Here is a 27,748-nt window from a genome sequence, read left to right as displayed (position 1 = left end):
CGACGACGGTCCAGCTCGGCAATTGTTTGATCAGTTCCTGTCATCTTCCTGCGGCTGAATACTGACACAGGGACGCTCCACGCGTCAGCCGGCCGGGGAAATCGACGAGGACCGTAGAGTGGCGCTCTTGGATGGCGGATCGGGAGCCCTGTGTGTGAATGCTTGCCGCCGCCGGGGAAAGGAACGGCAGCCTTTGCTGTGTTGAGCGAGCTGCCGAGTGAACCGGCTGAAGGGCTGTTGGATCGGCAGCCTACGGACAAGATCTGGCTTTACCTGCGTAACGCTTTGCTTTGCATATCGGTAATTTGCAACGTTGCCGTAGGAACAACTGTTCCAAATGTTACTTTCCTCTTATTATTACTATCCAAATGGATCCGGAACCAACTTTCAAACTCCTGTTGCTACGTAATACAGACACAAGCATTTTTTTTAATTAAATCAACGCAGTTTAACATCTTCCAATTCCAAACTTTCGAACAAACATAAGGAAATGCGCGACAATCCTACCATAGGCATCACAGAAAGTATCGTCTTTACAGCATAAAGCATTCCAAACTTAATCTTCCACAAAATCTCCAGCCTCTACATCTGAGTCATCTTCCTCTTGCTCTCTAGTTTGTTCGGCGTATTCATCAAGTGATCCAGCAGGAAAGATATCACCTTCTCGACTTCTGTCAGCAATCTTTGGGACTGACGGCCCACTCTCCCCACCTTTGCCTTTGTTCATCTGCCATGAAATATTAACCATATTGAGTACCATCGGTATCATCATTGTAGAGAGTTTTCACTGGAATAAATACATCACCGCTCAACATTGTTTAAAACAAGAGTAACAAAGGTCATAAGGTCAAGTTGGCTGCTAGAATTGAAACTGGAACATTCAACTGCAGTTTCACTTACAATAAGGAACCAAAGTCACATTCCACTTGCATCTCAATAACCTTGAGTAGAAAATGTCAGTATATTGCATTTACATGTACTTGAGTATTCGTTTCAAAAGAAAACGTACCAGATCTCATGCTCTATGGTTGTTAAATACAACCATTGCCATTATTCTTTTATGTAGCTTAAAAGTTTTTTTATGAAGACACTTAATATACTATTCGTTAATGTTACATTAAGCAGAATTCAGTATCTAGCAACGCTACATATGAGATACAGATATTAGAAGAGTACAGATAAAATTGCCCAAACAATGGGATTTGAATATTTGATTGTGCATGAGAATACACTTGAGAAAAATTATTCAATTGGCAACAGTGAGAAAATACTGATGTTTTAAAATAAGATATAGCAGATCAAAGGTCAGATCAAACATAACTGTTAATTCTCCAGTCTCCACCAACAAGTCAGTATCAATATTCCATATTAATGAGCCTAGGTCGATATAGCATTGTTGCATTGGCTTTTCAGTTTTCATTGTATCGTAAGGTTTCACTGGATGGAACCTTGCCAAAACAGGACCCTAGCTCGAATTCCAGTGTAGCTCTGGAGCAAAGGTTATATATATTTTGTACAACCAAGGGTGATACAAATGTTTGAAAATTTCTCAAGATATAAATACCAGCAGATTTTGCAAAAAAAAAACAAGAATAAAAAATATAGATGCAAAATTCGGAAACACAGATTTTGTTACATGTTCACTACATGCTCATTTATATCATGTTTGATCTGCCTCTATTGCATAGAATGGGAGTGATTGGAACCAGGTGATGTCTCAATATGGAAGCTTCCTTAGCCAGATTGACGAGCAGCCTATCGCAACACAACATTCTGAATTTCCAGTTGATGGGCAACCCGAGGGCTCAAGAACACCAGCTGTTACTAAAAAGCCAACTCAAAGAACTAAGCTAGCAAACTTCACTGCTGAAGAGGACACAAGGGTATGCCATGCATGGCTTGCTGTTAGTTGTGATCCCATTATTAACACAGGGCAGAAACGTCAAGGATTTTGGAGTAGAATTACTGAAGCATACAACTCAAGACGAGGAACATTGCCCGAAAGGTCCACAAAATCTTTGATGAGCAGATGGGATACTATCAAAACACAGTGTTCCACTTTTGCTGGATACATGATGGCAGTCCTCCGACAGAATCCTAGTGGACTCAGTGACACAGACAAGGTACATCTTTAATGTAACATTTTGACATCACTATTGTAGGTTTGTAAGTATGTCCCTGTTGTAACCAGTTGTTTTATGTGGCAGACATCACTGGCAGCTTCTAGGTTTGCAGCAATTGAGAAGAAGCCTTTCCACTTTTTACACTGTTGGGCCATTCTTAAGGACCAACCAAAATGGATGGACAACCACATGGGTCAACAAAATCAGCAAGCCAACGCTAATCCCACACATTCTAACACTGTCGATGTGGATGCAGAAGAATCTGTACCATCTAGCTTCACATCGAAGAGGCCACTGGGTCGAGATTCTTCTAAGGAAAAGGCAAAGAGGACTAAATCTGTGGACACAACTTCGTCAGATTCTGAGTTCATGACACGCATGGGAGATCTTTCTTTGGAGCGCCTGTCAGTGTACAAAACAGTTGTTACAACTGAGGAAAAGAAGTTGGATTCAATGAACAGAAATGAGAGGCAGAAATTGCTCCTAGAAAAGAAGAAGTTGAACCTACAGAAATTAAGGCTTGAAAGGCAGAAACTAAAGGAGGACAAGGAAGAGGAGATAATGATCTTAAGCATGGATCAGATGTCTTTCGAAAAGGTTTGAAAGGTGAAGAACGTTTATGTCGTTGCAACTACCTGGCAGACCAAAATATGCATGCCATATCCACAGGTCATACGACGCAACAACTTCCAAGATCATGGTAGGATGTTTACCACGCCCTGTAAACATGCCCTTCCATGAACTTGGGCAGTTACGCCACTCCCAGTGCATGCAATCAACACTACCAAGCATACCAGGAAACCCACGTGACTCGCCAACTTGGAGAAGGCGTGCGATATCTTCTGCATTTGGTGCACGGAGATAATACGGAGCAAACGCGGTTTGGACGGCCGTGCAAAAGTGTTTCAATGCCTCATGAGCAGTAGATTCACCAATGCGTACGTATTCGTCAACGGCATCAGCCGGAATACCGTAAGCAAGGATTCGAATTTATTAATTTCAAAATTAATAAATACAATTTTTACGTATCATTTTTGCAGCGTTGAATGCCGAGAAAACATAGAAAAATGAAAAAGAAATGGAAAATGTGAATCTGTTAACACTGTAGCTTTAGGGACGGAATTTAGAGGACGCTGCTAGAGACGGAGAATATATAGAGGACAGAATCTTTTAGAGTGTTCTGTAAAGGACAGAGAATATTCCTTTAGTGGATGAAATTTAGGGGACGCTGCTGGAGACAGTCTTAGAAGAGTACAGATAAAATTGCCCAAACAATGGGAATTGATTGTGTATCAGAATACACTTGAGAAAAATTATTCAATTGGCAACAGTGAGAAAATACTGAAGTTTTAAACTAAGATATAGCAGATCAAAGGTCAGATCAAACATAACTGTTAATTCTCCGGTCTCCACCAACAAGTCAGTATCAATATTCCATATAGCCTAGGTCGATATAGCATTGTTGCATTGGCTTTTCAGTTTTCATTGTATCGTAAGGTTTCACTGGATGGAACTGGAACCTTGCCAAAACAGGACCCTAGCTCAAATTCCACAGTGTAGCTCTGGAGCAAAGGTTATATATATTTTGTACAACCAAGGGTGATACAAATGTTTGGAATTTTCTCAAGATATAAATACCAGCAGATTTTGCAAAAAAAAAACAAGAATGAAAAATATAGATGCAAAATTCGGAAACACAACTGTAAGTATCAGATATCCATGAAATAAGTAAAGGACCCAGAGTTTATCAAACAGTAATAAAAAACACAATTTCCTTTTCAGATCCATCTCCATAGTCTTAAGAGGGAACTATAGGTAAAGGACCCAAAGTTTATCAAACAGTAACAATGAAAAAAACAATTTCCTTTTCAGATTCGTGGCTCCAAAGTCTTATGTTAATTCAGTTTCTGCATCACGAAGACTACTAATTATAGAGGCAAGTGCATACGAACAAAAGTTTGTTCAGTGTGAAAAGTTGAAAAACAGTACTCACAATACGAAGAAGTGTACGTCGTTCCCTCTCCCTAGCACCTCTGACAGCCTGAAAGCTTCAGTGATCAGCGCAAAACAATACTGTTCTACTAGGTTCATATAGCAATCTAGTTCCAACTTCCAAATATAACAGAATCAAACCTCTTCTAGTGACTTGCGTTCACTTTCCTCCTCATTCGCATCCCTAAATAGAATTAAAAATTAATAAAACTAAAGATATTATGCATTTCGATACAGCTACAAGTTTAGAACTGGAATGCACAGCAGGAATCACACCTTCCGACAAGCTCATTAACACATGTGCAGCACTTAGCACATATGCCGAGGTCCTTGGAGCAATCTGCATTAAGCAGCAGCAAACCCGGATCAGTAACAATCCAACCTATCAATGTTTAACAAGTAACAACCAGGCCTAGTGACACAAGAGATTGAGTGGCCAAAATTCACCTCTGCATACGTTATGGTATGCTTGCCGGACGTTTCGCTTATTACACTTCTGGCTGCCAAACCAAAAAACGCGTCACCTCTCTCGCTGCTCAGTATACGTGCTAAACAGGGAAAGAGATTTACCATTTTGCTGGCTCAACAATGGGCTTGTATTTTCCGTATCTACAAAAACAAACAAACGAATTGGGCCTAGGAGACAATCGAAGCTACACACTAGCTAAATGAGCTTAGACAACCGATGAGGGATGACAATTCCCCACCTGCGTTTCCAGTCGATTTGATCCCGGCAGCGCTGACAGACGCCGGTGATTTCTGACAGAGGTCGGAACCTGCCCCCGGGCTCCTGCGGCGTCGAAGGTTTGCAACGGTGAGATTTGAATGAACATCCAGAACTATGGGGAAGGGGCGAAGGCGATGGGAGGAGAGCTTACGGTTTCGTTGATCTTCTGACCAAGGTTCGGCTTCCACGCGTAGCGGTTCTGGTGTTTCGGCGGTCCCTGCCGCTTCGACATCGCCGAACTCCGATATTCTCACCCTCCGCTTCGCGCCGCCGGGCGTTTCTCTTCTCCCAGTGACGCTCCGAGGGCTTTTGCCCTTAAAACCTTTCACGCTACGACTGGAAAACGTGGCTGCATCGTACTCGTCCGATCCCAGATTGGCATATTATATACTTTATCAGGAATTACGTGAAATGGGCCGTAGACGACAAGTTCAATGCTCCGAGAAATTCTCTCTGCAACCTAAATTCGGGCCCACTAGCGTTGATCTTCTCCGAGGCCCGAGCAGCCCCCAACTGTAGCACGGCGGCACTGCCACACCAACACAGACGCAGCTCAACAACGGCAAGGATCCAGAAAGCGATTTACAATCTTCGGATCTGCGGTAGGCTTCGTTAATTTGTCATTGGCCCATAAATTATAAATTGTAGACACGGACCTATAAAACATAGACATATGATATAACTAGGTGGGTGCCCGTGCGTTGCGACGGAACCATATAATAACTTATGTACATATAGGTGAGTGCTCATGCGTTGCAACGGGGACATATAATATCACGGTAACTTATGTATTATATGTCTATGTTGCAACGCACGGGCACTCACCTAGTATCTAGATATGAATTATACCGCATTGCCTTTTAACGTAGGGTGTTAGTCCTGTGCATTGTATATAATCAGCCCATGGGGCTCAATGCAATACAATATAATTCTATGACAATACCTCCTCTAACAGTTCTGGTTCTTATTGTCACATCTGGTAATCTGTTTATGTGAAATATTTTCATATCAGGTTGCAAAGAAACATCTTGCTGGAAGGATTGATCGTGTAGATTGTAGTTTAGATGAATGCCAAGAAATTACAGAAGCCACAAGGGAAGAGGTTTGAAGCTTACCCATATGCTTTGCTTTTATCAAGATCTGGTGTAATTTAGTGGAGACTGAAAAGGCTATTTCATAGGTTACAATCATCCATGGAGATCTAAGTGCTTTCCTGTCAGCAGCCCGCCATCTGAACCATGAGCCACTGTCACTGTCTCAACAAGGAAGCTGGACCAAGACGAGCAAGTAGCTGATGAAGATACTTTCAAAGTCCGGCGATAGTTTCTGTTGTGCAAAATACCAGTGTGCAAGAGGCCGAGCAAATGTAACGCATCCAAAGGCCCACAGTCCGCTTCGTCTTGGCCCAGAATAGCGTGTAAAGGTTGCGTGTGTCTGTGTTGGGCTGTGGCGCTGAATAAGTACGCGCGCCGTCAAGATCCTGGTACATCGAACAACTGAACAAACAATTATTCTCTAGAAATCACATCTGTTCTTCTCCTACCTCTGCTCTCTCTGATTTCCTTCTTACTCCATTCCCAAGTAGACCGTAGTTGTAACAATTGGTATCAGATTCGTTCGATCCTCGGTTTCAATTTGTCAACGCCATGTCTCTCGATTTCAAGCTCATCCTCGATGAGTTCAACCGGCGGTTCGACGAGCTAGAGATTCGCTGGGACCGGCGCTTCTCGTCCGCCGCGTACATCGACCTCCCGCCCACCTCGCTCAGCATCAACCACTCCTCCGACGCGTCTGCCAGTGCGCCGCCCACCCCGGTCGCGGTCATCGCAGACAATTGGGGCGGGTGCTTTGACGACGGCGAGCAGTACCGCACTAGGCCATCCGTCGTCGTCGACAACTGGGGCGGATTCTTCTATGGCGAGGACGTCGCTCCGTCAGACAACCCCACGAGATTCGTCCTCCCCGTTGCCTCCACCGACGAGCCCAGCATCGACACCGCGCCGGCCCGCGCCAACTCTGGAGCCGCGGATGACTCCGTGTTTGTGACCGCCGAATCCTCCGGCTACGAGGAACCCTCCGGCTACGACGAGATGGATGCTCGACTCGACCTGCGCTTCGCCAGGCTGCAGCAGCTGCAAGCTGAGGAGGTGGACGAGCCGTACCGTGACGCGGTGAGCCCACTGCCTCCTCTACCCGTCGTCTACGAGCCGTACCGCGAGGCAAGCCATCCGCCTCCCGTCCACGACGACGTTGCGGGGGTGGTGTCCACGGGCTCGGATGATGACCTCGACCTGCAGCAGATCGCCAAGGAGCCGTCCGTGTCGTCGCCGCCGCGTCACAGCTCGAGAGACGCCGTCCGAGGTCCTTGCCCTCGTCCACTGCATCACCAGCTAACTATTCCCATCGCGGCCAACCTGGACCAAATCTGCCGCCTATCCAGGCCCTGCGATGTGGCCGACCGGGGTCTCCTCTGTGACCTGCTCTGGTCCGACCCTTCTTCCATGGAGGACAGAGAGTGGGCGGACAACAAGGATCGATACGTGTCCTGCACCTTCCGCGCCGACGTCGCGACGGACTGCCGCCGCGCGCAGGACCTGGACATCGTTTGCAGAGCGCACCAGGTGGTGGAGGACGAATATGAGTTCTCTGTCGACCGACAGCTCGTCACCTTCTTCTCTGCCCCCAACTACCGCAAGCTCGGCTGCTCCTTCACCATCATCAAGCTGAAGGCGGACAGAAACAGCAGCTCGCCCCTCGGGTGTTCGACCAAATGTCCCAGCCAGGCACTGCACCCCATTGTCAAGCCCAATCTAGTAGTCGTGCTGAATATTGCAGGTGCTGGGGGCAAGTTATGTGGAGGATTTAATATCAAAGTTTTCACAAGGGTTCATCAGACTGGGGATGTATCGCTTATGTCAAACGTATCCATTGAGCTTGTGTCAAACATGATGGAACAGGGCAAACAACCTTCTGTTGCAGCCATTCCAGGTCTTGCATTGGGTGGTGGCCTAGAGTTGACTATGAGTTGTCAGGCTCAAATACCTACTCATGTTGCTCACACCATCTGCTCGCTTGTTAACAACGTTATGGCATCGCAGGCTCATGTCGTCGGACAAGGGATCGTAGACCGCGCCGCGTTCAGTGGCGATCACCAATGGATCGTCCAAGGTACTGCCAATGGTCACGGGCTCTCCTCCAAGGTTGCTGCTGAGGTGAACAATCAGTTTAGAGTTGGTATTCAGACTACTGCGATTATTCATGTGCTGCCAAGGGGTGTCCTACAGTTTGGCTCTACTGGTTTGGCTTTGGGAAACAAAAAAATTGTGATGTTTGCAAAGAAGTTGTGTTCTCAGCTAAACAATCGTTCAAGCCTAGCTGCATCTGCTTCGGCTAAAAACACTTCAAGACAGCATGGCCAGTCACTTATTGATAATGCAATTGTGTCAACCAGTACACCACCAAATGTATTGTTGATTGCATCTTTGCTTTGGGCTGCACAACAGAATGGTCACCCTGAGCTCATTGGAAAAACACCAATAGTGAGGCCATCATTAGATGTTGAGAGACACATTCTTCTGAAAGGAGCTTTTGATAAAGCTGAGGAAATAGTCTTGAGAATGAAGCAATGGGATGGTACTGCGGGACTTGTTTGGCAGAAGGATAGCTTAATGGTGCCCAAGTGGCTTACTGACAGATTGATGGCATTTCTAATATTCTATAGTGAGGCCATTACAGCTCTTCTCTGTTGTGCACTCATTCCTGGCCTGTTATTGCTAGAATTAGTCAAGTTCACAGAGACTTGGCAAGGGACTGTTTGCTGGGAGCCAACAATCCTATTGATGATGCGGAGACACCTTTACAAACAGAATGAGTTGTATGCGACACTTTTTGAGGGAGCTATGATTGGGTACACTCCAGGAGGAATGCAATTTGCTCAAGAAACTATAGAGACGATGATTTCAAGCAATCTCTTCTTGACTGCCGAGATGGCCAATACTCTATCTCCATGGCCATGGTTCAATTGCGTTCAAGAGTGTGTGCTGTGGCAGTTTGATTTATTGGATATATCGGCTCTTCATGCATCGAGAATTGGTTTTTCATTTGTGATTATACTGACGGAATCTATCAAAGTGCTCAAGATGCTGCTAGTAGACCAAGGTGCTGCAGGACATTTCTTTGTCATGATTTGGGATCCTGGTGGAATTGATGTCATGTATCGGCTTGAGGGCAAGCCGAATTTTAAGAAGGGGAGAATGTCAGCAGCCCGCCATCTGAACCATGAGCCACTGTCACTGTCTCAACAAGGAAGCTGGACCAAGACGAGCAAGTAGCTGATGAAGATACTTTCAGAGTCCGGCGATAGTTTCTGTTGTGCAAAATACCAGTGTGCAAGAGGCCGAGCAAATGTAACGCATCCAAAGGCCCACAGTCCGCTTCGTCTTGGCCCAGAATAGCGTGTAAAGGTTGCGTGTGTCTGTGTTGGGCTGTGGCGCTGAATAAGTACGCGCGCCGTCAAGATCCTGGTACATCGAACAACTGAACAAACAATTATTCTCTAGAAATCACATCTGTTCTTCTCCTACCTCTGCTCTCTCTGATTTCCTTCTTACTCCATTCCCAAGTAGACCGTAGTTGTAACATTTCCAGAAGGAAATGGAAACAGTTCATCTCGTAGTTCGTAGTCTGGTAGGTACATTATACCATGCTTCTTGTTTTCTGTTCAATACGAACTGATTCACTTGTAGTGCTAACTACAAACGGATTTCCTGTTGTGTTGCAGGAGACAAAGCTTGGACGCCTAGCTTATACTCAAGTAGACATTTACATCACTGACTCATTCTTCTCCCAGCGACTCAATTATATTTCTAATCTCATACTGAAATGTCTTAGGATCGGACAACACGAGGAATATATGATTTGTGTGAATTCACTAAAAGATTGGATCAGAGCCCGAAAGCTGATACTCGTCAGGCAAGTTAACACATATACCTGATTCACTGCTTATGAATTTATTGTGAACACATCGTGTTAAGCATATGACCTGTGAGAAATTTGAACCTCGGTCCTCCTGTAATTTCCTAAGGCACAACTTCGTTTATTGTAAAAAAATGTAGGTGCCCATTGTTGCACAAATTTCCGAGTGACACCTACTTTGATGCGTTTTATGGAATCTGACAACTATCTTGTTTCATCCTTGCTGATTGTTACTCATACAATTTTCAGGTTACATCATCAACTTCTCGTCCTGCTATTGAATCCTCAGAGAGAATTGTTAGGGTAAAATTATTGAGATACCTTACATTTTTAAAATTTGAATCTTCACTAATTGATCCCCACATACACAGGTTGCTTCTTTACCCCCGGCTTTGGAACCAGAGTCTCCTAGAATTGAGGCACCTAAGGTCAGGTTTGATTTCTTGTTTGAGAGAATAAAATTGACCTGTAATGTCCCATCTGATATATAATTTGCTTTTGTAGGTTGTGCGCTCATCTACAGTCATGTCAGCATCAGGTCTTAGTTTGCTAGCTGGAACTACAATACCACCTAAAAGAGTAAGACACATATCAACTAAGGTCCTTTGTGATTTAACATTAGTTTTGTTCATGGTTTGTTCTGTCTAATGATCACTGTGCAGTGTGCACATTGATAAGACAATTAGTATACTTGTTGTTGCTGTCTATGAAAATGCTGCTTACAGAAGGTAAATAATTTTGTTGCATATACTCGATAGATGGAACATATTAAAGACAATTGTGTGCCGTGTGTCATATATTGTGATAGTATGTTTTGTTTCTTATTTCTTACTTCTGAAATAAGTGTATACATTTGTTGTCACCTACATACCTCTCTGTAGCATATCAACTTTGAGCCTACTTTGTTTCTTGTTGTGTTGCCACGTACATTGGTTGGTGTAGTTTTATTTTCACTTTACACTTTACATTTCAATAACAAAAATGGAAAAAACTAGTAATATATAACATTCTGAAACCAGTATAGGTTTAGGTATTCATATAGAAGCATAGTAATAGCTTTAAGAAAAATGCAATGTTTGATTTGTCTGTTGTTGAATTAAGAGGGGATCTATAGAATAGTAAGGAGATTTCTTCCTCATACCTCTCCAATTCTCTATTTATCAAATCAGCCCTCACCGAAAAAGTATACCTGGGCAACATTTTAATAAGCGACTTTACAACACTATTTACAGAGCAGGAATGTTTTGCAGAGTGAGGTCAATACAGACATAAAGTGGCCTTGGCTAAACCAATTCTGCTGTGTGCTGATCATACCCTTCACACGAGCCTTATGCAAGAGTAGTAGTAATCATCAAGAGGGTCGGAAAAAAAGAAGAAAAAAACAAGCGGAGGAGTAAAAGGTAAACAAAAGGCACATACAGTCCTTGTTGAACAGTCATTGCGATCATCTCTTCCAAATGCTACTGAACATTAAGTGTGTCGTGTAAATAGACAGAGCAGTGTATAGTGCCAACACAGTAACATCGCATACCTGTCTGCATGTTTCCTTGTGGGTTTCTAAAAGCTTATCATATTTCAATTGCAAGTCCAACTTCTCTGCCTTGAGCTTTTCATAGTCAGAGATTGACGGGCCACCCAGCTTCTGTTGAACAAATCTATGGGGATACAAACATGTTAGAAGCCACAGGAGAAATGCTTAGGGGTCACTGAACCAAGATTGCCATTTCTTGAACGAAATACGGAAAAGGAAATCTCAGTCGCTAGTAGATTTTACATGAGCCAACTTACTCGACTGCAGATGAAGGCTTATCGTTCACGAAATGGCAATCTTGGTCCCTGCAACCTGCTTCCAAGAAGGACAGCAAATGCAGGAGGGAGCAGGGGAGATGGGGGTGGATTCAGAGGTCGATAAAGAGGGCGGTACCATGGCGAGAGCAGATCCTGGACAGGCGCGAGCGAGAAGTTGTAGTTTGCGTCGAGGTCCGCGGAGCAAGGAGTTGCAAATGGCGAGAGCTTGACGACGAAGTGTCGGCCGGAATCCGTGCCCCTGCTATGACGCCTACGCCCTGCGCCCTGCGGTGCTACTGCTGCTGCTCGGCGCTCGCAGAGCTCGCGTGCTGCTCGGTGTCGGTGCTCTCGTTGCCCTGGTGGCTGGCGCCTTGGTACACGGACGAAGAACAGCAGGACTGTTAGGGTCCGCTGAAGAACAGCAGGACTGTTAGGGTCCGCTGTTGGAGTTACTCCAGGGAGGAGCGGATCCGGCGCCGGACGGCGTGGGCACGGACAGCAGAGAGGAGCGGATCCGGCGCAGTCATCCATGCTTTGGATCCGGGAGCGGGGGATTTGAGGGCGCGGCGGATGCGCGATTTGGGGAGAGGAGGAGGAGGTGGACCTTCCATCCGCGCGATTTAGTGGCGCAACCTTCCATCCGCGGGCGTTGCGGAGTAGCGGGCCTTCCAGCTGTGCTCGTCTGCGTCCTCGCGGCGGGGACTGCGGGCGTTGCTGGCGCGGGTCCGAGGGCGCTGCGGCCGCGAGGACGGCGGCAGGGAATGCGGGCGCTGGGAGGGGAATCGAGCGGGCGGAGCTGGCGCGGCGGATTTGCGGGACCGGGGGCGCGGTGGATTTGCGCGCGGCAACAGCCGATGCGCGGGGAGGCAGAACAAAGGTACTGTGCACACCTACACTGGTAACATATAGAGTAGTAGAGATAGTAAAGAGACGATACTCTCACTACTCGAGAACGAGGCTTTGATCCAACAATTTTTATTTCGATCAATTTAAAATCGGTATCGACACTAGCTTCAATATCGATTTTAAATCTAGAGATCCATGCAAAAGATACTAGTATTGGTTGTTGTCCCCAACCGCTACTAATATTCAATAACTTAGTACCAGTTTAATAAAGAACTGCATCCTTTTCCGCCATCACAATTAAATTCCCGCTAAAATTAGTTTAGCACCGGTTCTTTTACAAAACTGGTACTAAAAGTTTATTTTCCTTTTCTTTAAGCGTAATTAGAATTCTTGTCAAAATTAGTTTAGTATCAGTTCTTAGCTAGAGGTCACTATAAATGTAACCCTTCCCTCAAGCCTTTCTCGCTCGTGCATATTGAATCTGTTGAGTAAATGTCACTGAGTGTGTACCGCTAAAAGTTTTAAATAAATATGTGTTAATTGTGATTGCAGCAATGATGTCACGTCTTGGATATCTTTTTTACACACTCAAAAATGATGTCCATCCATGTTTTTTTACTCTCTGTTTTTTTCCTTTTTTATGTTTTTTATAGGAAACATCCTCGCATTGTTTACGGTGAAATGGAGAATATCTTGAAAAATAAGCTAGTCCTTAGGCAGGAAATAAAAAATATCTCTACAAATTAGCCCTTAGTTGAATATTTTTTATTTTCTGCTCTAAGGGCCGGCTAGTTTGTTGTAAGAGCATCTTCATCCCTCACATCAAACCCTTGTCTGGAACCCTTAGATAGAGACAAGGTTAGGGGAGAAGGAGTCGAGACGAAAAATAGATAAGATGGAACTCTGACATTTTTTGCACTTTTTTATACTAAAATATGTATAGTCTCTTAAGATTTATATATTCGATAAAGGATCTACATTGGGTATTTGTATGTGTTATATGTGCTTATATCTATCGTAAAAAAAACTTCAGTTTTTTTTACGTGCACATATACATTGTAAAGAACTTGTATATTTCTTTGTTCACATTGAAATGGAAATGAGCTTGATAGCCATTTCTACATGTTTTGGTGATTAAGTTTCCAACACACCATCATGGACTAACTCATGTGCTAACTGTATGAGAGCAGGATCACTATTATGCAATTTGAAGGTTTCAAGTCCGAAAGAGTTGAAACAAGGGCATGGAAATGCAACTTTGAGTAAAATGGTAAATCTATGAGTTTTGCACTCTTAGACATGTTGCATAGGCATATTACAATGTTTCTAGCACTTGCATTTGGTCTCTAAGGGGTTTTTTGGTTTCTAGGGACTAATTTTTAGTCCCTCCATTTTATTTCATTTTAGTCTCTAAATCATCAAATACGGAATCTAAAACTCCATTTCAGTTTCTGTATTTGGTAATGTCGGTACCCTGGAACAGGGGTACCCCTTACTATAGTAAGGAGGCGCGGTGCTCGCGTGTCTATCTCTAGACACGCGATGAGCAGCACCCGCCCCCACCACGTGGACGGCTCCGGGGCCGCCACGTGGCCGGAGAAGGTAATACACTCCAAGGTATCAACAATAGGTCTAGACCCCCATGGGACAATACCGGACCCCTGCATATATGGACCGGACCTCCGGGCAGAGTCCAGGACCTCCACGGAGGGTGACGCCTGAAAGTCGCCTAGAGGGGGGTGGATAGGCGAAACCTGAAAATTATAATACTAAATCCAAACTCGATCCCTTGATTAGTGGTTAGAACAAGATTCACAATTATCGGAGTATAAAACTAAGTCCTTTGCTTGCAACGAGTATTGTTTTCAAAGAGTGCGGAATTTAATCAATAGCAATACTCGTATAAATGTTAGTGGAGAATAATGCAAGTGGGCTTAGATAAGAAGAAGCAATAACACAAGTTCTTTCTTGCAAGGTGTTGCTTCACTAGATGAGAATTTAACTTAAAGCAACACCAAATAGTATTAGCAAAGAATAGTGCAAGAAAAACTTAGAAAGGGAAAGAACAAACAAGTCACAAGCAATAAGCACACGAGACACGGGTGATTTGTTTTACCGAGGTTCGGCCCTCGAAGGCCTAGTACCCGTTGAGGAGTCCACTAAGGACGGGTCTTTTTCAACCCTTTCCCTCTCTCCACCGATCACCAAAGACCGGCGAGCTCTTCTTCTTCTCAAGGATCACTTAAGACCCCGCAAGGACCACCACACTCTTTGGTGTCTCTTACTAGCTTTTACAAGCCTCCAAAACTTTGGAGGAAGTTCAATGGGAGTCAAAACTCCACGCACAAATGATCACAAGATGTAGTGCTCACTAACTCTCAATAATTCTCACAAGGCACTCTTGCTAGACTCACACGAGAGGCTTTCTTTTGTTAGCTCTCTTTTTGTGGCACTTGTGTTGGTTGTAGTGGCCTAAATCTTGCGTATAGGATGGATCAATGAATATATGTGGTTGGGAGGGCTTGAGTATGTCAACTAGATGACTTGGAATGTTGCTTGGACTCCCACCCTTTGAAGTGGCCGGTTTGGGTGGTATTTATAGCCACCAACCAAATTGTAGCCGTTGAAGAAGGCTGCTGGCGATGGGCGCACCGAACAGTCCGGTGCGCCACCGGACAATGCCCGATGTGCCACCGGACAGTGTCCGGTGCACCGCCACGTCATCTTGTCGTTAGGCCCTAGAGCTGGTCGACCGTTGGAGGCTTTGTCCTCATGTGGCACCGGACAGTCTGGTGTCACACTGGACAGTCCGGTGCCCCTCTGACCATCTACTCTGACATCTGAATTGCACTGTTCACTTTGCAGAGTCGACCGTTGCGTGTAGATAGCTGTTGCTCCGCTGGTGCATTGGACAGTCTGGTGGCACATCGGACAGTCCGGTGAATTATAGCGGAGCTGCGCCTGGGAAAACCGAAGCTGAAGAGTTTGAGCTGATTCACCCTGGTGCACCGGACAATGTCCGGTGGCACACCGGATAGTCTGGTGCGCCAGACCAGGGCACACTTCGGTTTCCTTTTTGCTCCTTTCTTTTGAAGCCTAACTTGTTCTTTTGATTGGTTTGTGTTGAACCTTTGGCACCTGTAGAATGTATAATCTAGAGCAAACTAGTTAGTTCAATTATTTGTTTTGGGCAATTCAACCACCAAAATTAATTAGGAAAAGGTGTAAGCCTATTTCCCTTTCAATCTCCCCCCTTTTTGGTGATTGATGCCAACACAAACCAAAACAAATATATAAGTGCATAATTGAACTAGTTTGCATAAGGTAAGTGCAAAGATTTCTTGGAATTAAACCAATATACATTTCATAAGATATGCATGGATGGCTTTCTTCTAATTTTAACATTTTGGACCACGCTTGCACCACTTGTTTTGTTTTTGCAAACTTTTTGAAAATTCTTTTCAAAGTCTTTTGCAAAATAGTCAAAGGTATATGAATAAGTTTTTTGGAAATTCTTTTCAAAGTATTTTGCAAAATAGTCAAAGGTATATGAATAAGTTTTTGAGAAGCATTTTCAAGATTTGAAATTTCCCCCCTGTTTCAAATGCTTTTCCTTTGACTAAACAAAACTCCCCCTCAATAAAATCCTCCTCTTAGTGTTCAAGAGGGTTTTAGATATTAATTTTGAAAGGGGTTATACCAATTTGAAAATTCTATCAAAATAAGATACAAATTTGAAAACACTTCTTTAAATACAAATATACAAATTTGAAAACACTTCTTTAAATACAAATTGAACAACTAAATTTTGAAATTGGTGGTGGTGCGGTCCTTTTGCTTTGGGCTAATATTTTCTCCCCCTTTGGCATGAATCGCCAAAAACGGATACTTGAGAGTGAAATATAAGCCCTTGGTAACTACTTTCTCCCTTTGGTAAATAATATATGAGTGAAGATTATACAAAATTAGAGGGCTGGCGGAATACCGGCAAGGAAGGATAATACCGAAGATGTAGAGTGGAAGCGATGTCTTTGCCGAATACTCCATTTCTCTTTCAATCTAAGACTTAATACATGAGATGCTCATGGAAACATATTAGTCTTAGCCTTGGCACAATAGAGATAGGAAATATGCAAATGTACCAAAGGAAAGAGACATGATTAAAAGGATATGTCAATTAAGCTTAAACAATTCTATATAATATAGATTGCTCCCCCTAAATATGTGCTTTGAGAGGAATAAATTTTTTTTGGTCTTAAATGCCAAGTGCACATAATTAGGTTAATGAGATCATGTCTATATTATAGAGAATGTGAAGTGCATTGTGTCATAGTATAAGTGTGATGCTCATGACAGTTTATGCACTTATGAAAGCATGTTATAAACATCTCAAGCATTTACCTTTAAGGATTTCAAAGAGGCTTAAGGACCATCCACCTTTGGAACAAAGGCAGCTCATCCTCGTTACAAGGTTAAGCTTTAAGCTCTTTGACAATAAAATTACTTCACCCAGTTTTAACAAAGATGCAAGAATGAATGTTTGAGAAGTTAAACTAGGTATGAAGCAGGGCTAATGCATGAACATGCTTTCTATTCCTTTTATACAATATATGCAAAGAAAGTATGAAAAAAGGAAGATTTAGGTACAAGTTAAAATGAAAGGAAGTTGTTTTACCCTTTTGTACCTTCACATAGAGACACTCTCTTCATTGTGCTTTGTCCTTAGTCTTAGTCGCTTAAGACCTATACTCAAGACAATATATGAAAATATTTTGCACAAGAGAGAGTTCTACAACTAGTGATCCTTTGTTAAGTCATTGTTATTATATATCAAGTGGATCACAAATTGCATAAATATATCATGAATTCTCAGTTTTAACTTAGTGCACATCAAGAGAGATATCGATTGATAGAATATGCGACACTAAGAATCATAAGGTTAATTGAAGTTATTCAATGATCAAACAAATAACAGATGTGATCAAAAGAACAACATATGCATTAGAATAGGAGAATCTAGTACATATGCTACTTTAGCAATGAAAGCAACAATCCTTGATAAGAGCGACATTATTTTAACAAGTTGGATATATGTAGTAGCATACATCAAGAGAAACTTATTCTCATGCAAGAGACTATATGAGATTACTAGGAAAAAGCAATAGTCTCGATATGATCAAGACATAGAAATAGGCTCCCCCTAGAGATATGCATCAAAGAATTGAAATGAAAAGAATAGATGCATTCAACTTTAGAGACGAATAGGGAGAAGCATCATTCATCTTGATCAAGACTTATAAAATTTGCAATAAACAATTTATGCCTAGTATTATCAATGAAAAAGATTTAGAGTGCTTACAACTACACCATTGGTTGTTTTGAAGATCTCATTATCCAAGTAGGTGTTGTTGCTCTTGATGTCTTTCTCTTTCATGTGAGTGTCCTTCCTTTGTAGTTGTTTCTTTTTCCTTCCAAACTTATTGAAAATACTCAAGAAAGATGTTAATAGCACAAGGGAGTATATGATGAACGATGATTTCTTTAGATAGAAAATAAAGACAATTCATCATCCATAAGTCACATAGACATGAAGTAAACTTCTTAACATTAGTGCACATCATTAAGAAAAAGGAATATGCACTTTTTAAACATTTTGATCAATCATAGGAAATTTACTTCTTCATATTGAATTCATTAATCATTACTTAGAAGCAAGTCAATATGAGAACATATATAGCAAAGATATGAAATAGATTCTAATGGACAAGTGCATTTTATGAGAACGAGATTGAATGCACACCTAGCAAAAATTAAGTCCAATAAAGAATCTATTCTTCACAAAAAAAATAATTAAGAGTAAATATCCATTGATGGGAAAAAGAGTTCACATACCTTTGCTTTTACCTTTCTTCCTTAGGGTGAAGAGTAACCCTAGAGGCTTGTGGCTTGCACTTACTTTCTTGTAGATTTTCATAAGTAAGCTCAAGAGATATGTCATTAGTAACACAAGCACTAGTTTCCATTTGTGTAATCATTTTGATAAGGAATGGAAAATGGATTACTAAAGCATGGAAACTTTATAATATGAACTAGGTTATTCCATGATGTATGCTCAGTTTTAACTTATAAAACAAGCATAGTTAATTTTTTAAGATTATGGGAATAAATCTAATTCATAACATGGAGAGCGAAAAATATAGAAAAATCATATCCAATTTAAGCAATAGGCTAGACAACATAAATCATTGGATTGACTTTTCTTTTCATGTTAGATTGTGCATCTCCATAGAGAAACACATTCTCTACATGTGAGACTAATTAAGTTACTTAGATAAAAACATTAGTCTCACTTTTCAAGTTATAGAGAGAGATTCCCTTTATAAGTGTCCAAAGGATTTGAATTCCTTTTATGACACCTTATTCCTTTAAGAACTTGGAATATCTCTCTATATCTAGAACATGGCAATAATATGATAATTAGTGTAAAACATGCCATGGGGTACTTTTAACAATTTAAAGCATGTAGATTGCCACGGTATAGAAATGATGAATATACAATCTACCAAATGAGAAAGGAATTTCTTCAAAGAATGGTGACATAATTTAAAAACATTTGAAGTGCTTTCTTTTTCTATGTGACTACACAAGACACATAAGAAATGATAATTTAATATACTTGCACTTAAAAACATAATTGTTACCATCCTTTGGCTTTCCTCCATGTTGTAGGTCTTGATTTTTCGGCATATGATTAATTCTTTATTTCCTACAACATCAATATCTTCCTCGAGATGATATGAGTTTTAGATATAACAATTCAAAATAACTTTAGGTCAATCTTGGATATAGATAATTGAAGATTGATAGCTTGAGTTAATAAAAATTGAATTGACTCTCTCAAGCACCCCAAAGCTTCATACCATCTCCTTCTCCTGCAAAGCTTGTCAAGCATATTTTGGTACCCATATCTTGATGGGTCCATCAAGGTTAGTCAACAAAGATCTAGGAACCCAAAAGTCCTTTGTGTTAGCACTAGGTAAACTAATTACCTTTCTAGCATAAGTTGCAATTTTGGGTTGCCTAGTTATATGAGAATTAATTAACAAGCTAGGAGTGGGGTTGTTACCAATGGGACAATCCTTGCATTGATGTCCCTTCTTTCGGCATATGTAGCAAAGGCGATCTTCAATTCTTGAAGATTTCTTCTTTCCTTGTTTCTTGCTTGCTACATGGTTAGTTAATATTTTCTTTTCTAACACTATGCCTTTTTGTTTCAAATAGGGACAAGATTTAATTAAGTGTCCCTTCTTTGAGCATTTAAAACAAAGTTTATCATCCTTGTTATTAATCAAGTCATTTTTAATATAGGGACATGAACTAATAGAGTGCCCCTTTTCAAAGCATTCACTACACTTCTTACTTCTCTTAGTGTGAAGTGTGACTTGATTATTACCTCGGATGTTATCTTTTATGGAGGCGTGGTTGAGGCTTTTGGAAGAGGTATTGATTTTCTTCTTTTGTTCCTTCCTCTTGACAATCCTCAAGTCCTTGACATTTTCTTCAAGGGATTTAGAGGCTGTTTGGACAGGCACCTAGGGCGCCGCACCACGCCTAGGGTGCGGCGGCCAAATCGAGCGCCACACCTGCGGCGTTCGGAATGTGGCGTGGTGTGGCCTCCGAGACAGCCTTCCAAACATGCCTTTAGTGCATGCTACGGTTGTTCCCGTCTCAAGCTTCTTCACCATGTAATCACGATTATCTTGAGAAGGTTGAGCAATGCACTTCCCTTTTAGTTGTGTCAAGCTCATTTTTAGCCTCTCATTTTCTTCTTTGAGCTTTTGATATGTATCATCGTTCGTTCCTGCAAATTCTAGCTCAAAGGAAGATTTGCTTGTCGATGGACAACAAGCATTAGCACATGGTAATGTAGTTTCAATTTGAATACATGTGCATAATTGAGGTTGTTGGGATTTTAAGTTTTCTATCACAACCTCATGAGCAATATTTAATATGATATGATTATCCATAAGATTTTCATGAGAATATAGAAGCATATCATATTTTTCTTGAAAAGCTAGATTTTCATGTTTTAGCTTTTCTACTTGGTCCTTAAGCAAGGCATTCCTATTTACTAATTGAGCGATACAATGTAAAGCGTTATCTTGCTCAATTGAAATAGTTTCATACCTTTGGACCAAATCAACATGAGAGCCCTTAAGCTCCGCATGTTCTTTAGTCAACTCGTCAAAGCATTGCATTTTCATGGAGAGAACATTCTCTAGCATTTGACGAGTTTCGCTTTGTTCTCTTGCTCTTTTTAGAAGTTTAAGCATGACCGCCTTATCTTCTTGGCTTAGGCGAGCGTAGAGTTGCATGAAGCTTCTTTCTTCCTCCTCATCCTCGTTTGTGCTTCCGCTATCATTTTCATTAGCCACACAACATATGTGGGAATCGAAATGGGAAGACAAACCTTTTGGAGAGGTGGATTCATCGTTTGGTCTCCATCGTTCATTTTCTTCTTCCTTCAAAGGGTTAATTTCACAAATACCAAAGAAAGTAGAAGCACAAAATGAACTATCATGTTTGGACTCATCAGTTTTAGTTTTAATTCTAGTCCAAATATCATGCGCATCACGAATAGATTCATTATAATTCATTATGAAGGCATGATAATCTTCTTTGCTAAGAGAATTACTTAAGATGTCATAAGTTAGATAGTTTAAGCGTATACATCTTTGATCTTCCTCGGAAGCATTTTTCCTATCGTAACTAGGAGGAATAATACTCTTGTCTAAAATTTGTTCTAATTGTGGATCTACGGTTCTAAAAGCATTTATCACTCTAGTAGACCATGAATCGTAATTAGAACAATCGGAAAGTAATATCTCAAGAGTTACCTCATTATTTTCCTTCGGAGGTGTCTTCTTGTTCTTTTGGGATCTTTTTCGAGCCATCACTTCGAGTTGTTAGACTCAAGATGAAGTGCCTAGCTCTGATACCAATTGAAAGTCGCCTAGAGGGGGTGGATAGGCGAAACCTGAAAATTATAATACTAAATCCAAACTCGATCCCTTGATTAGTGGTTAGAACAAGATTCACAATTATCGGAGTATAAAACTAAGTCCTTTGCTTGCAACGAGTATTGTTTTCAAAGAGTGCGGAATTTAATCAATAGCAATACTCGTATAAATGTTAGTGGAGAATAATGCAAGCGGGTTTAGATAAGAAGAAGCAATAACACAAGTTCTTTCTTGCAAGGTGTTGCTTCACTAGATGAGAATTTAACTTAAAGCAACACCAAATAGTATTAGCAAAGAATAGTGCAAGAAAAACTTAGAAAGGGAAAGAACAAACAAATCACAACCAATAAGCACACGAGACACGAGTGATTTGTTTTACCGAGGTTCGGCCCTCAAAGGCCTAGTCCCCGTTGAGGAGTCCACTAAGGACGGGTCTTTTTCAACCCTTTCCCTCTCTCCACCGATCACCAAAGACCGGCGAGCTCTTCTTCTTCTCAAGGATCACTTAAGACCCCGCAAGGACCACCACACTCTTTGGTGTCTCTTGCTAGATTTTACAAGCCTCCAAAACTTTGGAGGAAGTTCAATGGGAGTCAAAACTCCATGCACAAATGATCACAAGATGTAGTGCTCACTAACTCTCAATAATTCTCACAAGGCACTCTTGCTAGACTCACACGAGAGGCTTTCTTTTGCTAGCTCTCTTTTTGTGGCACTTGTGTTGGTTGTAGTGGCCTAAATCTTGCGTATAGGATGGATCAATGAATATATGTGGTTGGGAGGGCTTGAGTATGTCAACTAGATTGTAGGAAACGAGTTACACCTAAGGGGGGGTGAATTAGGACTTCTAAAACTTTTACTAAACTAGGCCACAATTAAATCCCTAGAGCAAAACCTATGCAAATAATCAAACTAGAATATGCAAACTAGGTTTTATCTAAGTGTTGCTATCTCTACCGCAAAGGCTAAATTTCAATCTACACTAGATAAGTATGAATACAAGATTGAAACTTAAATGCTTAATATAAATGCGGAAACTTAAAGAGCAAAGTAGAGAAGCAAACTCTCGTGGATGACACCGGTATTTTTACCGAGGTATCCGGAACCGCGCAAGGTCCCGACTAATCCTCGTTGGTGCCCCTACGCAAAGGGAAGCCCACGCGAGGGCCAAGCACCTCGGTCGAGTAACTCCGTAGAGAGCCGCGGGCCTTCTCCACGCACAAGTGGTGCTCCGCTTCCAGCTCCTCTCGGACGCTCCCCGCCGTCTCTACTATCGAGCTTCCGGCCGAAACGTCGTGGGCCTCGTTCCCTCCGGTACACGGTGGCGGTCGTGACACAAACACGGTTGTCACGGTCTCGCAAGACTCTCGCCCCACTCGGTACAATTACAACAGCTCACGCAAGAGCCGAGGGGTTGTGAGGTTTATCTAAACTCACTCAACAATCTAGGGTTCACCTAGAGCAAGCGCTAAAGCGGTCTAACTAACCTAAGCACTTCGTAAAGCACCTACGCTAATCACCAAGTGATTCTATTAAGCACTTGGGTGTTTGAGCTCTTGGAAATATGCACTATGTGTCTTGGTATGTTGCTTGGGCTCTCACACTTGAGAATGGCCGGTTGGGGTGGTATTTATAGCCTACAATCCCCAAACTAGCCGTTGGACAGAAAGCAGCAGCTTTCTGTCGTCGGGTGCACCGGACAGGCACTATGCAGTGTCCGGTGCACGCCACGTCAGCCGACCGTTGGCGTCTGTAGCAGTCGACCGTTGGATCCGACTGTTACCGTATGTCCGGTGCACACCGGACAGTCTGGTGCCGACTGTCCGGTGCACCCCCGGACAGTCCGGTGCTACAGCCCGAGGGTGCCTGTCTGTGGCCCCTCTGCGCATACTGTCCGGTTGTCCCACCGGACAGTCCGGTGCGCCACCAGGCGCTGACTGACAGCCCTCTTCTAGGATTTCTTTGTTGATTCCTTCGGGCTTCTTTTGTTCTTGAGTCTTGGACTTCTATGCATCTTTTTATGTCTTCTTTTGAGGTGTTGCATCCTCATTGCCTAGGTCCAATCCTCATCGCATTATGTGAACTACAATTATAAACACTAGCAAACACATTAGTCCACAGATTGTGTTAATCATCAAACACCAAAACTCAATTAGCCAAATGGCCGGAGAAGGTAATACACTCCAAGGTATCAATGATGGGTCCAGACCCCCATGGGACAATACCAGACCCCTGCATATACGGACTGGACCTCCGGGCAGAGTCCAGGACCTCCGCGGAGGGTGACGCCGTACCCCCGGGACGGGTCCCGGACCTCTCGGTGTGGGGTCCAGGCCGCTCTCAGCGGGTCCCGGGATCCCACGACAGAGAATACCCAGGCCTTGCTTAAGGCCAGGCGGGGGTCCGGTGCCATCACGTGTCCGGACCATACCCAGTACACTTCTGCTCCCTGATCAGGCGGAGACCCGATGCTGCCACGCGGCTCACTGCCCGTGACGTGAGCCAGCGGGCGGAGCATGATGTAAGGCCTCTAGGCCGCGCGACGCTGCATTTATTGCGGAAAGGACGCGTCGCCTGTCTATTCCACTGGCGATTGATGTGTCGCCTCGGCATTTAAAGAGCCCTGCCACTCCGCTGGCAAGCGCTGTGCTGCCTCAGTATTAAATGCGCCCTGTCCACTCCTCTGGCGGACGGCGACCAAACCATCTTGCAGGCGGCGTGCCTGCCCATTCTGTTGGCAGGTAGTGCGCCCGTGCTGCGACAGGGACTGTATGCATCATAGCTCGCGCGTTTCCGAGGAAGAAGCGCAGGATATCAATACTATATACGCTACGGACATTTTGGCACTCAGAAATCTTTTAGGCAGCACTGGCATTGGATACTTCTATATGAGTTCCCTCCGTTTTGCCCCTGGGCCCACATGTCGGGGCCCAACACCCTTGTATGTGCCCCCCTTCGAGCTATAAAAGGGAGGGCACATGACAGACCGAAACTTAGACTCAAGCTTCCACATCAATCCAACACATAGTGGAGTAGGGTATTACGCTCCGGCGGCCCGAACCACTCTAAATCCTCGCGTGTCCATGTGCTCGATGATTGTTTAGCAGGACAGGCAAAACGCTTAAGCCCCCTCCTCATCTTAGGATTTAGGGCGGGTGCATTCCGCCACCCGGCCGGAGAATTCCCTCTCTGACATTTGGCGCGCCAGGTACGGGGCTAGGCATTAGGTTTTTGCTTGTTTCCTCGCTCAGCATGATGGTGCAAATCATGGAGCACCACGCCGAGACTTCAACGGATTTCCTGGTGGAGGAAGAAGTTGTTTCTTCCACACCACAGGTTCCCAACTGCCCAGTGTCGGGCACTGCTGTTGTGCACGCTGCACGGCAGCATATAGGTGCGCAGATATCTCGGACTCCGTCGACGGCGGCTCCGGGAACATTGTCGGCAGCCAGGGAGTTGCTCCGCCACCCTCCAAGCTCCACGGCCTCACTAGGGGCCATGAAGCAGTGGCGGGACGACGTCGACCGACTTCTCGGCATGACGCATTCTACCTCGACCAGGTCGAGGTCACGGTCATCCCGGTGCCAACATGAGGTGTCGGCGTCTGTGCGCTCACCCTCAGTAAGGGGAGCACAGACCAACAATCTCTGGGCAGAACTCAACCGCAGGCGTGCAGGAGAGGACGCCCGTGTCTCTTTGGGAAGGGTGCGTGAGCGCCGCCAAAACATCGAGGGTCGCAACCTCGATCAAGACTTTGCTGCAGTAGCACCGCAGGCCCCAATGGGCACCCGGTCCCAAGCGGGTATCCCCTTGGCCGGCGTGGGCTACGCTGCTCTCGCGGATCATCTCCGCGCGACATCATGGCCACCCAAGTTCCAGCCGCACCTGCCAGAAAAGTACGACAGAACGTCAAACCCGTCGGAATTCCTGTAGGTGTACGTCACTGCTATCGCAGCAGCAGCTGGAAACACCGCTGTGATGGCAACATATTTTCATGTCGCCTTGTCTGGACCTGCCCGGACTTGGCTCGTGAATCTCACCCTAGGGTCAATCTACTCCTGGGAAGAGCTCTGCGTGCGGTTCATTGCGAACTTCGCCAGCGCTTACCAGCAACACGGTGTGGAGGCCCACCTCCACGCAATAAGGCAGGAGCCCGGGGAGACTCTCCGGACTTTCATATCCCGCTTCACCAAGGTACGGGGTACCATACCTCGTATATCAAATGCCTCTATCATCACGGCCTTCCACCAAGTAGTACGTGATGAAAAGATGTTGGAGAAGTTAGCACGCACGACGTGGAAACTGTCTCCACTCTCTTCACTCTGGCAGATAAGTGCGCCAGAGCAGCCGAGGGCCGTGCATGGCACTCAGCGCCGCAAACCGGAGTCGACCAGGTGGGAGGCACCGGTCCAGTCTCCCAGAACGGCAAAAAGAAGAAGAACCGCGGCTATGAGAAGCCGCAGTTTGCCGCTCCGACTGTCGCAACCACGACTAGAGGACGGGGCAAGCACAATAAGCGCCCCCGGCCACAGGGAGGCAATAGCGGCTCGTGCCCAGTGCATCCCAACGCTCTCCACAGCGCCTTAGAATGTCGCGAGATCATCAAGCTCACAAAGCGCGTCAGTGAGCGGCACGAGCAGTCGTCCAAGGACGGCTCCTCGCCCCATCGCCGGCCTGCAAAGGAGAGGGTCGACGATGACGAGGTGGCTGCGGGAGAGCAAGAACTCGGGTATCAACCACCCGAGGGGACCTCAAGGATGTCTTCACTGGGGATTCCGACTCCGGGGATGACAGCGACCGCCACAAGAAGTTGTACGTCATGTACGACGGGAGCTAGGAACTCACCTCCCGCAGAAACGTTAAGTCCCTGCGACGTGAGGTCCTGTCGGCGACTCCAAGGGTCCCGAAGGCTGCCCCACATCAACGATGGAGGAGCACCACCATCTCCTTCGGGGCATCCGACTGCCCCGACAACATGGCAGGGGCCGGCATACTGCCACTCATCACTGCCCCTGTCATCGCCAACATGCGGATGCACCATGTGTTGATTGACGGTGGGGCAGGCCTCAACGTCATCAGCCATGCTGCATTCAGGCAGCTGCAAATCTCGGGGTCCCGTCTAGGACCCTCACGCCCATTCTTCGGAGTGGGCCCACAGCCGGTGTATCCCCTTGGGAGCATCGCACTCTCGGTTACATTCAGGACAGAGGAGAACTTCCGCATGGAGAACGTCGTGTTCGACGTTGCGGAAGTCAACCTCCCCTTTAACGCCATCATCGACAGGCCGACGCTATACCGGTTCATGGACATTGTCCATTACGGGTATTTGGTCCTCAAGATGCCATCCCCGATTGGGGTCCTCACCGTGCAGGGTGACCATGTCGCCGCACTTGCGGCCGTAGAGAAGTTGCACGCCCTGGCGGCAGAGGCTGCTTGCCCAGACGATGGAGGGAGGAATCCCACAACCTCCGGTACCAAGGCACCCCCAAGACGCCGAAGGTACAACCATCCAGAGCAGATGGTGTCCCTGTCAAAGCCATCCGGCTCGCTGCGGATTTCACCCAGACCACTCGCATTGCAGGTGATCTGGACGAGAAATAGGAACTCACGCTCGTCGCCTTCCTCCAGGAAAATGCCGATGTGTTCGCATGGGAGCCATCGCAGATGCTTGGGATCCCCAGGGAGGTGATCGAGCACCGCCTGAAGATCAACCCTGACGCCAGGCCGGTGAGTCAGAAGCCTCGCAGACATTCTATTGAGCGGCAGGACTTCATCCGAAAAGAGGTCCGGAAGCTGCTAGACGCTGGCTTCATCGAAGAGGTTCATCACCCAATATGGCTGGACAACCCAGTCATCGTCCCCAAGGCGAATGGGAAGCTTCGGATGTGCATCGACTACACCAGCCTGAATAAGGCTTGTCCCAAGGACTCGTACCCACTACCACGTATAGATCAAATCGTGGATTCTACCTCCGGGTGCGACCTATTGTCATTATTAGACACTTACTCTGGTTTCCATCAAATCCAGATGTCTAGATAAGATAGGAAGCATACCGCTTTTGTAACAGTGGATGGGCTTTACTGCTATGTTGTTATGCCGTACGGTCTGAAAAACGCTTTGCCTACATTTGTACGGGCGATGAGTAAGACCTTCGGGGACCTGATTAGGGACAAAGTAGAAGTCTACGTCGATGACATTGTAGTCAAGACTAAGAGAAGGTCGACCCTAGTGGAGGACTTAACCCTGGACTTCGACAAGCTGCGGGCAACCCGCACAAA

General features: G+C 44.6%; 1 protein-coding gene and 1 pseudogene across 5 annotated transcripts; one reads left to right on the top strand and one right to left on the bottom strand.

The window, feature by feature from the left end:
- Positions 1 to 401: 401 nt before the first annotated feature.
- On the bottom strand, positions 402 to 5,200 carry LOC100192805 (uncharacterized). 3 transcript variants are annotated; one of them, XM_008673866.4, is made up of 9 exons: positions 4,994 to 5,200; positions 4,823 to 4,905; positions 4,686 to 4,724; positions 4,563 to 4,615; positions 4,392 to 4,455; positions 4,257 to 4,299; positions 4,117 to 4,164; positions 901 to 941; positions 402 to 727 (listed from the first exon to the last, which is right to left on the bottom strand). In XM_008673866.4, exons 1-9 carry the CDS (start codon positions 5,072 to 5,074, stop codon positions 724 to 726), a joined length of 456 nt encoding a protein of 151 aa, XP_008672088.1. In that variant the 5' UTR covers positions 5,075 to 5,200; the 3' UTR covers positions 402 to 723. The 3 variants fall into 3 exon arrangements, with proteins under 3 accessions (XP_008672088.1, XP_035821528.1, NP_001131470.1); XM_035965635.1 differs by lacking the exon at positions 901 to 941 and having other exon boundaries at positions 4,686 to 4,751; positions 4,994 to 5,197; NM_001137998.1 differs by lacking the exon at positions 901 to 941 and having other exon boundaries at positions 408 to 727; positions 4,994 to 5,095.
- An 844-nt stretch (positions 5,201 to 6,044) lies between these two features.
- LOC100382714 (uncharacterized) lies at positions 6,045 to 15,333 on the top strand (annotated as a pseudogene). Of its 2 annotated transcripts, NR_174676.1 has the most exons (9): positions 6,045 to 9,365; positions 9,623 to 9,655; positions 9,733 to 9,813; positions 10,066 to 10,119; positions 10,188 to 10,244; positions 10,321 to 10,395; positions 11,067 to 11,216; positions 13,641 to 13,720; positions 15,316 to 15,333. The product of NR_174676.1 is annotated as an uncharacterized protein, transcript variant 1 (transcript). The 2 variants fall into 2 exon arrangements; NR_174677.1 differs by lacking the exons at positions 13,641 to 13,720; positions 15,316 to 15,333 and having other exon boundaries at positions 11,067 to 11,187.
- The last annotated feature ends 12,415 nt before the right edge of the window (positions 15,334 to 27,748 follow it).

The sequence above is a fragment of the Zea mays genome, chromosome 3, assembly GCF_902167145.1.
Source record: "Zea mays cultivar B73 chromosome 3, Zm-B73-REFERENCE-NAM-5.0, whole genome shotgun sequence".
Lineage (NCBI taxonomy): Eukaryota > Viridiplantae > Streptophyta > Magnoliopsida > Poales > Poaceae > Zea > Zea mays.
The sequence above is the reverse complement of the archived record's forward strand: the minus strand, read 5'-3'. Positions and strand labels throughout refer to the sequence as shown.